Here is a 13467-nt window from a genome sequence, read left to right on the forward strand (position 1 = left end):
TTTTCAAGTTTGACCCAAAAAATAAAATAAAATAAAATAAAGCAATGTTTAAGGGACAAATGGAGTTTTGACTTTATTTTGCGGTAAAATCAATGTGGGGAGAAATATAATGGAAGGATATACTCTATATTGATAATGATTTCATATTATTTGTACGGTTAAAGTAAAGCTTTGGCCTAGTGGTAAGGATTGAGCCTTCCAAAGGTTGGGGGTTCAATCCTTATTAGGGGCACCTTGAGGGCAGGGATTTCCCTTACCCTCCCCCCTTACTCTCAAAGTGTCTAGTCCGCAAAATCGGTCAAGTTGACTTGTGAGAGCTTTTGTAAAGCTATTCATCTTACCTACCTAAAAAAAAATTGACTAATACACTTGTGATGGAACATAATAGGACAAATTAATTTGTTTATAATGAATTTGATATTTGTATGTCTATCACATTTTCTTATTTGAGGCAAGCCACCTCCCATAAATATCCAGCTTCTTCATTAGGATTGTATGCTTCAATGTTGCTAGCTTGTGTACACCCCACTAGATCCATTGCCTTCAAGGACTCTGTTTCCCAGTTTGTCCTGTATATCACTGTTAATATAGAGACTGCACATGCTACTTGAGCTGCTAAGAGTCCGTAACAAAGGCCGACGAATCCAAGTTTTAGAACAAAGCCTAAAACTATGGCGACTGGTGTACCGACCATGTAAAATGCATAGAAGTTGATTCCTGCTCCAATACTAGGTCTTGCACTCCCACGAAGAATGCCACATGCTGTAGTTTGTGGGCAATTAGCCAGCTCACAGAGTCCTATTATAGGGAGTACAGCTGCTGTAAGTTCTAAAACCTCGTTATCTTGTGTAAAAACACTTCCCCATACTCTTCTGCCAAGGGTTGTCCATAAGAGACCGAACAATGAGGTGAATAGAGCCAAACCTACTGCTAACTTTGATGTTAAACAGGCCTTTTTAGGATGACCAGCTCCAAGCTCATGCCCAACTCGAGTTGATACTGATGCACTAAGTGCGGCAGGTAAGGTGTACATGAGTGAAGTTGTTTGTATCACTATAGCTGAGGTTGCCAGTGTGACTTGTGGTTTCTCAAGGTAACCGGCAAGAAGGGTCATTAGCTCGTACCACCACCATTCTAGGCAGACACCTAGATAACTTGGGATGGAAAGTTTAAGGAGAGTTCCCCATTCCTTTCCTAATGAAGGTTTTAAGTCTGTTAAATATTGTGATAGCAACGGCACACGCATTGGCTCTTTGTTTTTATTGGTGTAGGAAATGTATCCTAGGAGGAGGAATACAACATTAAAGTCGGTGATGAAGGTAGCAACAGCTAAACCCTGAACACCTAGATGAAGTTTGAAAGATAACAGAATGGCTATGGGGATATTTAGCATAACAGGGAGCAGAGTGCACCATAGTAATGGCCAGGTTGTCCCTTTACTACGTAGATAGATACGAAGAGGGTGAAGAAAGCTAATGGAAATAAGATCAGGGATTGCAAACCGGCAGTATAAGCTTGCGACTCGAGTTATGTCTATGTCTTGGTGAAGCATAATCATGAGGGACTCAAGGTTGTACCATAAAATCCCAATGGGTAGCGAGGCAGTCAACAACAATATTATTGTTCTACTTAACGTAATGTTTAAGACTGATATATTACGAGAACCAAAAGCATGGCTGCAAATAGGCTCCATTCCCATGGCTAGGCCCGACAGCACTGAGTAGCCGCTGATATTAATGATGCCAATAGCTAGTGCTCCACCTGCAAGTTCAAGACTTCCAAGCCTCCCCATACATACGACTAAAATCATATTTCTGAGGTAGCCCACCAAACTCATGGCCGCTATTGGGAATCCTATATCTGACATTTTCTTCAACTCTTCTACCACCTAGAAAAACAATTCAGTGCAAACTTTATAAGAACTTGCTATATAAAAAAAAATATGTTCGACAGCATTAAAAAAGACTTAAATCTCATACCTCTGTAGTTTCTGATTGATTTGTAGATATACATGACTCAACCATATTCTAATCTCTTATAACTTTTGAAAATAGGATGAGCAAAGTAATGAGAATCAGAATGTTTTCTTCTATGATAGGTTTGAAGTAGTGTGTGCGTTTTGTGTTTCAGAACAATGTGCAGCAATTTATAAGGCTTGAAGCCACAGTCAGTACTGTTACTTTTCTGTCTTTTTTTTTTCCAACAAAATAAAGATATTTTCTTTTATTAAACTTTAATTTAGATAATACGGAGTAACATTGTGATAGACATGCATTGAACAATCCTATAGGTGTTCTATTTGAAGTCATATTGTATAGGTGGTCCTTAGTTTTCAGCTTCTATTTACGGCAAAATTTGCTATTATGGTTGCTAACTGACTGTTAACAAGACATAGATTTTGCAATATATAACTAGTATTTAGGACCCTCATTGCCTAATCTTGCTCATGGGTACTGCGAAAAGTGCGAATCATGTGCATAAAACCTTATTTTAGTTGAACTTGTTTAAAATTGTACTACATTCCTGTACTGTGTTGCACATAATTTTTAGAAAAGTTCAGTGTCTTTGAATCTAGGATCTTCAACCTGATTTTATTTACTTTCAAAAGTTCCAAAAAAAAAAAAAAAAAAAAAAAAAATATTGCAATTTGACAAGGTATTTGTGTTGGTTTCTCCTTAAAATGTACTGCAGGGTCTGAAGTGTTATATCATACTGACTGGGTTATCCACGTTTTCTAATTGGTTAATATGCCATGTGCAGCCTATTACTATACCATGTGCACTCATTTTCAAAACAAATTGGAAGGGGTAGCATCTTGCTGATCGTTTCGATTGCCGAAAATGGTGGTTTACAATCTGTGGTTGTACCACCAAAGGACTACAAATGGGAAGTTGGCAAAAAATGGTACCTATTGTCTGCGTCACAAGTACACTCTAGAACATATGTAAATTGCACGTATCATTTTATGATATTTGTAATAGATATTTCTAATTCTTATTGCCCAGGAAAAGCTAATTAACATGATTAATATCAGATTAACAAAACTTTCTAAAATTTAACTTATCTCTGCAACTTAATACTTTGTCGACCACGAAAAAACAATAGGCGAATTTTGTATTTCTGATCAATGTTCATGGGAAGGTACTCTTTGGTGGTGTATCAGAAAAGTTCCTTGAAATACACATGTGACTATAAATGAGTGAATTTGGAGAGTTTATCTTGAAGAATGTTGACTAAAACTTTGATATATGTAATTACTGGCAAATGTTTTGTGCTTTGATGACTTGTCTGCTAAATTCAGGCAAGCAATCCTATGTCTACTGTATTTGGACTCCTGCAGATGCAATAGAGGCCTCTTCTTTCACTGAAAAGTGTATTTACTACAACTTTGCCATTGCAAGTCTTTTAAGGTTTATTTCACTTTTGCTTTATCTTTACTACTTTAAGTAAGGAGTTACAGGCTTTCCATTATCTAGTAATTTTGTTTTTATCTTTCTTTACTTTTCTTTTGTTGTGTGTGTGTGTGTGTGTGGGGGGGGGGGGGGGGGGGGGTGGTGGGAGTTACATTTTATACGATTATTTGTGACAAATACACAGCTCTATACACGGGAGTTGTACACTACAGTTTCCGGTCTGGCAGATCTGCCTGGTTCATGGTATAGCCTCTGCTTGCAGAAGTTACTCTTGAGCATCTATGTACATTTTTTAGGATAGTTGTTTGTGACAAATATGAAATACATGGTTCTTCAAAAGGGATTTTTAAGCAACAATTTCGGGTGACTTAGAGACCCATGCCTGTCACATCTGCTTATAACAACGCATGTGCAATTGTGCATCATGTAATTATCATTGCTTAGTTGGTTGAATCCTTTTTCTAGTTCTTTGTTAACTCAGCTCAAAAATTATAATTCTCATTTGCTATTTGATCATTCTAATGATGTAGATTCTCGTCTGACGTCGTTGATAAGATCTTTGTGTTAGCTATTCTTCCTATAAATAGGTTGATTAAAAGTTAAGCTGCCTATAACAGGGGGTCGGACGAACAGCTGGCAATTGTTTCTATAGCACAAAGTACTGCAGATTGATTCAATTTGCAGATTTCTTGGCTTGGTTTATGAAGAAAAGATGGATCTAACCACCAATAAAGTTCATATCTATCTAAATAGTCTTGATCTCAAAGCTGGTTTAAGTATTAAGCCCCAACATCCGACAGAGCTGACAATGGTTGGTTTCTTCTCTTGTCATGCCCTGCACTTGTATTAGTTCCATTCTTAATCAAAGCATTATAGACGAGAACGTTATTGCAGGCGAAATCGCAACATATATACTGATGAAAATAAGTACAGTATATAGCTTCCAGTTTGTTCGCTTGTGGTTGCATATCATCTAATTACAATTTGAGCATATCTAATTGAAGTTTTTCTTTCTTTGATCAAGTCTTTATATGTAACCCATTTTATCTTCAACTAGTCTTTTGGCCCGTACAATGCACGGGTTATTCATATAAAATTGTATTGAGAGATAAGTGAGGAAATATCAGTAAGTCATTATACGGTATAACATGTAATCGGAAACATGATTAAAGAAATTAAAATTTTGGAACTTTAATCGAAAAAGAGGCTTAAATAGAAGGTGGAAGGGCTAAAATTAAAGAGAAAATAGAAAAAGGTTGAATTAAAGTGGAGAAATGAAGATGAAGAGATGAAGTGTGTATGAAAGATGCAGTATAAGTTTAATGAAAGAATTAAAAAAAATGGTTATAATAAAAAATTAATAGTGTAAGTTGACATGTGGCACTATGGTTAGAAAAGTGTAATAGAATGGATGAGGACATGTGTCTTTCTTAGTTTTTTGGTTATAGTTTTTAAATACTAAGTATAGATGGGTATAATACTTTAATACATTGGCCTTATGTGTGAAATAAGATAACTAAAGTCATGTACAACCCACTTGATCTACAATTTTGATTTTGAGACACAAGCATTCTTCGTTAAAAATTTATTTACTACTATGCTTTACTTAAAAAAATAATTACTACCACTGCTTCATATTAGTTGCAATTTTAGAATATAATATATCTCACAAGTAATATCCCGAAATTGCAACAAATATGAAATGAAGGTACTATTTATTGTCCATGTAGGTTAACTGATTCGGGTTATGGGGGTGTTGACAAGCCGAGCTTCTCGAGCTTGAAGCTCGATGGGTCGGAGAAATTGAGCTCGGATTGAGCTTGAAATCCCTAGACATGAGCTAGTTCGACTTGAGCTTGGCTCGGGGCTCGATTATCAAATGTTGATCTAGCTTCAGAGTTACTTGTTTTTATAAAATTATTTTAATTGAAAATTCAGTCTAATAATGATATTAACCCCCAAGGCCTTGATGTTAATAGATAAGTTTAAATTACAATGTATTTTATCAAAGCAAATCAATGTGAAAATTTCAAGCGTGTAAAAAATTTTCGAGCCTAGCCAAGCCAAGGATAGCTCAGGCTTGGCTTGTACAATCTCGAGCCGAGCCTACTTGAAGCCTTGAACCGAGCTTTGACCAAGGCAAATATCAAATTGTTCATGAGCATGTTTGACTCGTTAACACGCCGTAATTTAGCCAATAAGATATTTTTACTTACATTTAGAAAAAGAAAAATAAAACAGAGACTCCTAGAGATAAACACTTTTTGTCCCCTGTCATTTGTTTTTGCTTCATTCGCAAAATATATGTTGAGGTGAGACGAAGTTTGAATTTTTTTTTTTCCCCCACTTTTCTCTCCTTTATAACCTCCTAAAATAATTGATTAATTAAATTAGGATCTGTTCATATTTACTGAATTGAGTGAACTTAACTTAGCTGAACTGAACTGAATTGAATTGATTGGAGCTGAACTGAACTAAACTGAAATGAATATTTTATGAGAGAAAGAAATTAGGAGCTAAAATGAACTGATTGGAGCTGAACTGAACTGAAATTAAGCTGAAGTAAACAAGCCTTAGTCCCGTGCGTTACACAATTTGAATAGCTATTACTACCTCTGTTTAAAATTATCTCCAATTTTGGTGTATTATTTGAAATTTGTGAGATATAAATAATTCTAAAGTTGCAAATGAAACGGAAGTAGTATTTGTTTAAAATAGTAGTCATTATTCAAAAAATTTGTAGTCATAATCTCTTTTTTTTTTGGGAAAGAAGTATTTATTTAGTCTTGATGTTTTGGAAGAAAAAAATGGGGAAAAAGAGGGATGATGTCAAAAATAGTTTAAAATAGTTTATGCGGAAATTTTATATTAAGAAGTTGACATGTGTCCATCAATAATATTAGCATGTTTGATTTAGTAGTACTTAATAGATTACAAAATTGTGTTACCAACAAAAGTCGGCTTACTTTGTAAGGTTATTATCCCAAATTCTAGAGATTTGGAGTTTCCTCGAATCCTACCAAGTGAGGGTGCTTAACAGTTTTAGAATAGAGATTCCCTTACCCTCCCTTTTACTTCCAATGCTTGGCCCGCATTACATTTACTAATATGAAAGTAAATAAAATGACATCTTATTTTTACCACTAAATTTTCATAAATAACAGAAGAATGTATTCATTTTTATGGAAAAAAAAAACGTTCATTCATAAATAACAGAAGAATGTGTTCATTTTTATGAGAAAAAAAAAAAAGCGTTCATCAAACTGATATATATTACTAATTACTTTCAAATCATATTTATTCAAAACAAAAAATCAAAATATTAAATGGGTATATATACTTATAAAATATAGAATGAACTGTGACTGATCATTAAATGGGTGCTAAATAAGGATACACCCTCTGTCACAGATATTTGACACTCTACACATGTCGATGTACTAGTTTGACCTTAATTATACTTGTATATAGTTTCACATTTCTAAAAAACTTATAAAAATAAAATTAATATCATTTAACTTTATATTAATATCATCTACAAACACATTTCCTGATAAATTTTGTTTTTAATAAGTTACCAAAAATATATGGTCAAATTTAGTACTCCCTTCGTCCCCAAATGATAGTCCCTTATGGACAAATTTTAGTCCCAAAATGTTCATCCCATTTGCTTTTTTCAACAACCATTAATATTAATTTTTTTTACCAAAATTCCCTCCAATTTGCAACAATATTTGTGCAACTTAAAATTTTCCATGTAAATTTTATTTTCCCATATACTTTTATTATTTTCTCTCTCTACTTTTTTGCATACCCAATGTCAATTTACTTTTTCAATGTACTTTTACTATTCTTATTTGTGTTTATTAATTCCCGTAAAAAATGCACATAAGAGACTATCAATAGGAGACGGAGGGAGTATATATAAATAGTGAAAAAAAGTCAAACGTGTTAATTATTCTAGGACGGTGGAGTAAAATTTATTCATATATGACTCATTTTTTTAACAAAATTTTATTTATTTTGGATCATTCAAAACCCATTCAATCATGAAAGATAAATGTAATTTTAACCCTTAGAAAATGTTTTGATCTATGCAATAAATGATTCTAGAAAATGATTTATTATATATGGAGAAGTCCCTTTACAAGAATTCAAAATATTTGTTGTAGACTTGTAGTATAGAAAACTTTAAATCTTGACTAAATCCATAGATTTTGGTATAACTAGCTTGAGCCCTAAGCAATCAGAACCTTTTAATTGTGGATTTTTTGTTCATTTTATATATTTTTATTGCCCATTTTAAATTTATATGTGCATTGCATTATGCATTCGAGTTTATATAAAGTTTTGATCTATCCTTCATGGATGCTACTAAGTTGAAGGCAATATAATAGCATGTGTTACATTGGTCCTTGAGCTTCATTCTCGTGAAAAATATGTTGCAATTGCAATGGCTTTTTTATTTTCATAGTAGTACGTATTTTTTATTTCATGACCTAATTAATTAAAGAGATTTCAAGCACGGTTAGGTTGATGTCAATATAATGGTCACATGCTACTTGTAGTACTATTATTATGCTTTATACAGAATACAAAAATAGTTGATCCTCACATGGTGGTCGGACTAAAAAAACTACACGTCCATAAATTCTCTTCGATGTTTAGTCGAATAGGGTTTAGAACAGCTCGATCACTAAAGTCATTTAATTTAGGAGTACTAGTTTCAATTCTGTGGGATACACGGTTTTGTGTTATTGTTAGGTATATTGTTATATCTACTACCTTCATTTCATAATTATACATGTGCAGCAAAGGTTATGATATGAACTCCTATATAAAATAATTTGGGTTTTTTTAAGTTATGCCCCCAAACTTCTTCAGTTTCTAAGCTGTGCCCATGTTTTTTCAAATGTCTAAATTGTGCCCTCAACCTCACTAATTTTTATTGACAATAACCTTTGACGTTAACAACAATTTTTTATTATTATTTTATTTTCTGATTTTTAAATTTTTTTAAAGTGTTAAACCAATTAGAACGGAACACGTGTCAAATTAATAACGCCACGACACCATTGTTGATAAAATAACTTAACTTTCGTTAACTGATATGGCTGTCAAAGGGTATTGTTGATAAAATATGTGAGTTGGAGGGCACAGCTTTATAACTTTGAAAAAGCATGGGTACAGCTTAGAAAATGAAGAACTTGGGGGGCATAGCTTAGAAAAACCCAAATAATTTCTTTGTGAGTAAAATGAAGAGAGGAAAAAAAAAAGAGATGTATGTAATGAGAAGAGATATAGAGAGAAATGCAATGACAACTGAAAAAGAATATGTTATATTTGTTGTACATAATATATAGCCCTTTTTTTAACAAATATTGCACATAATATTAATAAAATACATTATTTAATTTGCTCGTTCCATCTTATTGTCATAACTAACATGATTGTCCTTCTGCACTTGTTTGATAATCTTTATCTTCACCATACATGACTTTTTATGATTTCAATGTGTTTCCATAATTATTACTAGTCTTATATGCAACAAAATAAAACAAAGGTAACAATGAAAAACCATTGCCTAATATTTAAAAAGTGTTGCCTTGTAGCTAAGGCAACACATATGAGGCGTAGTTTATGCCCCATTATCTATTTATAAGGCAACACATTTTAGTTTAAAGGCAACAATATTTAAAGCCAAGATATAATAATACTTAAGGCAACACTTGTATAAAGGCAACAAATGAAAATTGCTGCCACCTTAGGAGACAATTTAAAATTGTAACCTTATGTCGTTATATGCAACAACCTTTTCTCTTGTTGTATTTGCTAGTAATAGTACAAAAGTGTTGCCAAATATCTTAAAACAACCCCGCAAAAGTAAGTATATATATGAAATTATAAATTGAATGACCAAAGATGAATGAACATGTGAAGTCAACAATGGATGGGAAACAAAACAATAACATAGAAGAAAATTTGATTTTATAACAAAATTCCTCTGAACTCATCGAAATCCGAAAAACAATATCAAATAATATTTCATTACACAATGTATCTACTCTTAAAAATCCTAAATAACTTGTGATTCACATTCTAGTACATTCCTAATACCACTAATTGTTTATTTGTTTACTTCTAATTCAGTAGACAGGGAAGAAATGTAACTAAAGTGCTAGTAGATCAACTCTTCGCCTTTGTCTTCAATATATCTCTTCTTCCATGTACTTGTATGCCCTGTAATACCAATCAATTAACAAAGTTAGAATAATACTTTTTTTTTTTCAAAAACTAACATTATTCAAAAAAAGCCCAAGTTTTGCGGTTAAAATGGGGGTATTTGCACCAATTTTGAACCAACCACAACACTGGTGGAGGTAGCCAATAACAGGAGTAATACCCCGTTTCAAAAATGGAGCAAATAAGGCAAAAAAAATATTTTATTAATATCATGCTAATCAATCGTATAAGTGTAAGCATTAGACAACTACAAAACTATGGTTGACTAGTAGGGCTAGGATACGATATAAAGAGAATGAAAAGATGACATTAAAAAATAGTTTGATCAATCCTGTTAAACATGATAGAACCTTGAACCAGATCAAGTATACAACATCAGAAAAAGATTCTAATAAAAAAAAAAAAAAAAGAACAGTATTAGAGATTTAAGAGTTAATAGGCATATTGGTTGAATACTTGCAAGCTAAGTCATGAAATTGATAATTTTTACACCTAACCACTTACTATAATTCTTCTCAAATGCCTATCAAATCCCTAATAGGATTACATTTTTACTAATATCAAGAAGTGACGTCAACTGGAAGTACTTCTAATGAAAACGTAATGTTGATTTTTAGATATATTTTTGCATGATACCCTGCTAATATCTTAAATGAAATAGTTGGAATGGACTTTGTTAGAGTTAATTAGTGGCATCACAGTAATACACACCAAAGTGATTTTTTGATAAGTTAAATGAATCAATTTATGTTAAACTATAACTTGTATGGTTCTCTCAAACCAATTTCTTAAAACTTCAAGAATTCTTCTCAATCAAAGCCAATCACTTTAAGTCTAGCAAAGCACCAAAATCAAGCAATTGTTTACAATGCAAAAAAACAACCATATTTTTCCTTATAACTAATGTATAGACCCTGAGAATGCTTGAAGATGCTTCCATATTTCTCACAGTATTACAAATGTAACACTAGCTAGCCACATATTAATTTAAGAAATAATTTGTATAAAATTAGAAGAAAAATAGAAATAAAGATAAATAAGAAAATGTAGAGCATTCATTTTAGCAAACCCACCCAACTCAATGCAACAATCACATAGGCATCAAGTGAACAGTAATAACCACGCTGTGATAGAACCAAGGCAGCAGACCACAGACATTTCCTGAAGGCATAACTCCTAGCACACAATCCCAAATTGAGAAATTTATGAGCCTAGATTGGATAACTTTTCGAGATCTGTAACTTTTATGAAGGGATTAGTGGCTAAAAATGAGTGCAGGTCCAAAATTTTTAGGACGAACAGAAACTGCAATCACGAGGAAACTGGAAAATAACAGCAGCAGCAATATAACACTACAGCAACAAAAATAAAACACGGCAGCAGCAACATTATTACAGGAATCAATAATTTCAACAGCAGGCAGAAATAATAACATAGCAACCGGACAACAAAATTATAGCAGCAGTGTTAACATTCAAGCAACAATATTGCATAGTCAACAATAACATTAATTCAGCCTTTTCCACATTAAGTAATGCTAACACAAAACTTTCACATAAAGTATACATTCTTGAACATTGGTACATAATTAAAGACTTGATCAAAGAAAATAGTCAAACACATGCAAATTATTCCAATTAAACATTACTGTACCAAAATTCCATCCAACAAAATGTTTTATAGTGAATTATTTCCATCAATAAACACATGTAATCAAGTGGAGATGGCAATAAGTTAGCTACAAATCTAAAGTGACAATCTAATGTACAACATGTCAATATGTCATATATTAATGAAGTAAATGCAATTCTGAAGTCTAACATTTTTACAGTATCATACAAGCAAATTCAAGCTACGCAAGGTAAATAATGACAGAAATTAAAGAAGGTTGGCTGAGCTTGTAACCCTTTTTTCTCTAATTTTTGATTGACAAGTTTCAATTCTTTAATTTCCAAAAGAAATTTATATTATCCCATTTTATGCTTTTATTGTCAATGAAACGATGACTTATTTGCAAATTCCCATGATTATCAATTTTACCCAATCAAACAAGCACCTGTCCTAAACCAAAATTTTACATCTATGCTGAAACATCAAAATTAATCAGATTTGTCGACAAAGATCAATAATTTCCAATTCAAAGCCTTCTTAATTACAATATTTCACAAATAGAATTAGGGAAATAAGAACAAAAAGAAAGTTTAAACTGTCAAAAATCATAAATCCACAATGTTATGACGAAAAAAAAAGAATGGTAAAGGGGAACCTGGTAGCAGCAGTCGGCAGCGAAGGAGCTTCTTCTCTAAGGGTTTTAACCGTAGGCTTCTTCGATAAGGATTCCTTTCTGTAAATCAATTCTGAAAATAAAATAAATTAGAGTTTCAAATTTAATCTCAATCTTAGCCTAATGTAGAAATGTCAAAAAAAATAAAAAACTAAAAAAAAAAAAATAAATCAGGAATAAAAATTGAAGAGAAATAGAATGTTGGGTAAGCGTGTCCAAATTCCATAGCCCAACTCATTATATGTCAAGGTTTCTAGAAAATTCTAAAATAATTGAGAAATTGATAGAGAATGGTGGAAGAATTTAGAAGCAATGAATGATCAAGAAAGTTCTAGATTTATGTGGACAATTCGAAGAGATTGCGTGTAGAAAGTTCCACACACTTCCTCCACCTCCTTATATCACCTATAAACATAAGGTGTTGGGTATCATTTGGAGTATGTATCCACTTACATCATTCTCCAATACTCCGATACCTTTATACACTCTATGAGTATCCCTCTATGTTTAGAGAGAATTTACCTACAAATACCGCTCTCTAAGATATCTATCAAGATCGGAGTTTCTATATACACACAATCTACCTAATCCACTATCCTTATTTTATACTACTCCATTGAGAGTTCCTATACTGAGAGTTCTCTTGTAATACCCACCCTTTCAAGGGTTCTTGTACTCTCCTATTTTTCATAAAGTGGATTATTTTTCGACGCTCGTCGTTCGTGGGTTTTTGATAATTTTTCCTACGTTAAATATTGTGTGTCCAATTTTCACTACTTATCTTGCCTTTATCCTTCTTCTAATTATCTTATCAATTTCTACATCTTTAATTTGCTTACGTTGTGCACTCACCAACCCTGACATAGAAATATAGAAATGAGGTAATTGTGTGGAGGGAGCACCTTGTTCTAGAAGCTTGATGGAGAAATGAAATGTTCGTTCAACCGCCCATGTCTGTTTCGCCAATTCTCAATGACTTGATTTGAGAGAACTCGTGAGTCGTGACATAGCTATGGGGTACTTAAGTAAATTGGGTAAGTGATGATTAGTTAATGCGAAAATGGTAAGAGCTTCCGCCCTTTTTTTCTTTTTCCTTTTTATTCTTCCTCCAACTTTTTAATCTTTCAGTCCTTTTTCCGGTTATTCGGTCAATAGATAATTGGGTCGTTTTAGGTGTTAGTAGGTTAATAGTTTAATACTTTAGGTCAAGTTCGGGTTAGTCACTTTACGTGCATTGGGTCAAGCTCTCAGGTCATTTCGGTTGGGACATTCGATCAAGCTCGAATCAAGAGATTTATTTTTTATTTTTCTTTTACAACTGAGATTTATTTTTATAATTTTATAATTGTTACCTTTTGTTATTGTTAATATTATTGTAAGATGTCATCATTATTACAATAATATTATTATTGATTTATAGCTATAATTGTTGTTCATAGTATAATCTATTACAATAAGTTATAAATATAATTGTTGTTTGGGTACTGGGTCAATTAATTTGGGATTAACTTGGATTGAGTCACTTTG

General features: G+C 32.6%; 1 protein-coding gene and 1 long non-coding RNA gene across 2 annotated transcripts; both read right to left on the reverse strand.

The window, feature by feature from the left end:
- Positions 1-442: 442 nt before the first annotated feature.
- On the reverse strand, positions 443-2024 carry LOC145583406 (protein DETOXIFICATION 55-like). The gene is made up of 2 exons (XM_081640650.1): positions 1980-2024; positions 443-1888 (listed from the first exon to the last, which is right to left on the reverse strand). Exons 1-2 carry the CDS (start codon positions 2022-2024, stop codon positions 443-445), a joined length of 1491 nt encoding a protein of 496 aa, XP_081496776.1.
- A 7360-nt stretch (positions 2025-9384) lies between these two features.
- On the reverse strand, positions 9385-13221 carry LOC145582193 (uncharacterized). Its single transcript, XR_014099827.1, has 2 exons — positions 11923-13221; positions 9385-9653 (listed from the first exon to the last, which is right to left on the reverse strand). It is a non-coding gene; the product is annotated as an uncharacterized LOC145582193 (long non-coding RNA).
- Between the last annotated feature and the right edge of the window lie 246 nt (positions 13222-13467).

The sequence above is a fragment of the Chenopodium album genome, chromosome 15 (genome assembly GCF_948465745.1).
Source record: "Chenopodium album chromosome 15, dcCheAlbu1.1, whole genome shotgun sequence".
NCBI classification, from domain to species: Eukaryota; Viridiplantae; Streptophyta; class Magnoliopsida; order Caryophyllales; family Amaranthaceae; genus Chenopodium; species Chenopodium album.

What these genes read in the sequence shown, in the direction of transcription:
- LOC145583406 (XM_081640650.1), bottom strand. Translation starts at nt 2,024, where the DNA reads ATGGTTGAGTCATGTATATCTACAAATCAATCAGAAACTACAGAG. An exon ending in ATCAATCAGAAACTACAGAG is followed by an intron (nt 1,889 to 1,979) that starts GTATGAGATTTA and finishes TTGTTTTTCTAG; the next exon opens with GTGGTAGAAGAGTTGAAGAA.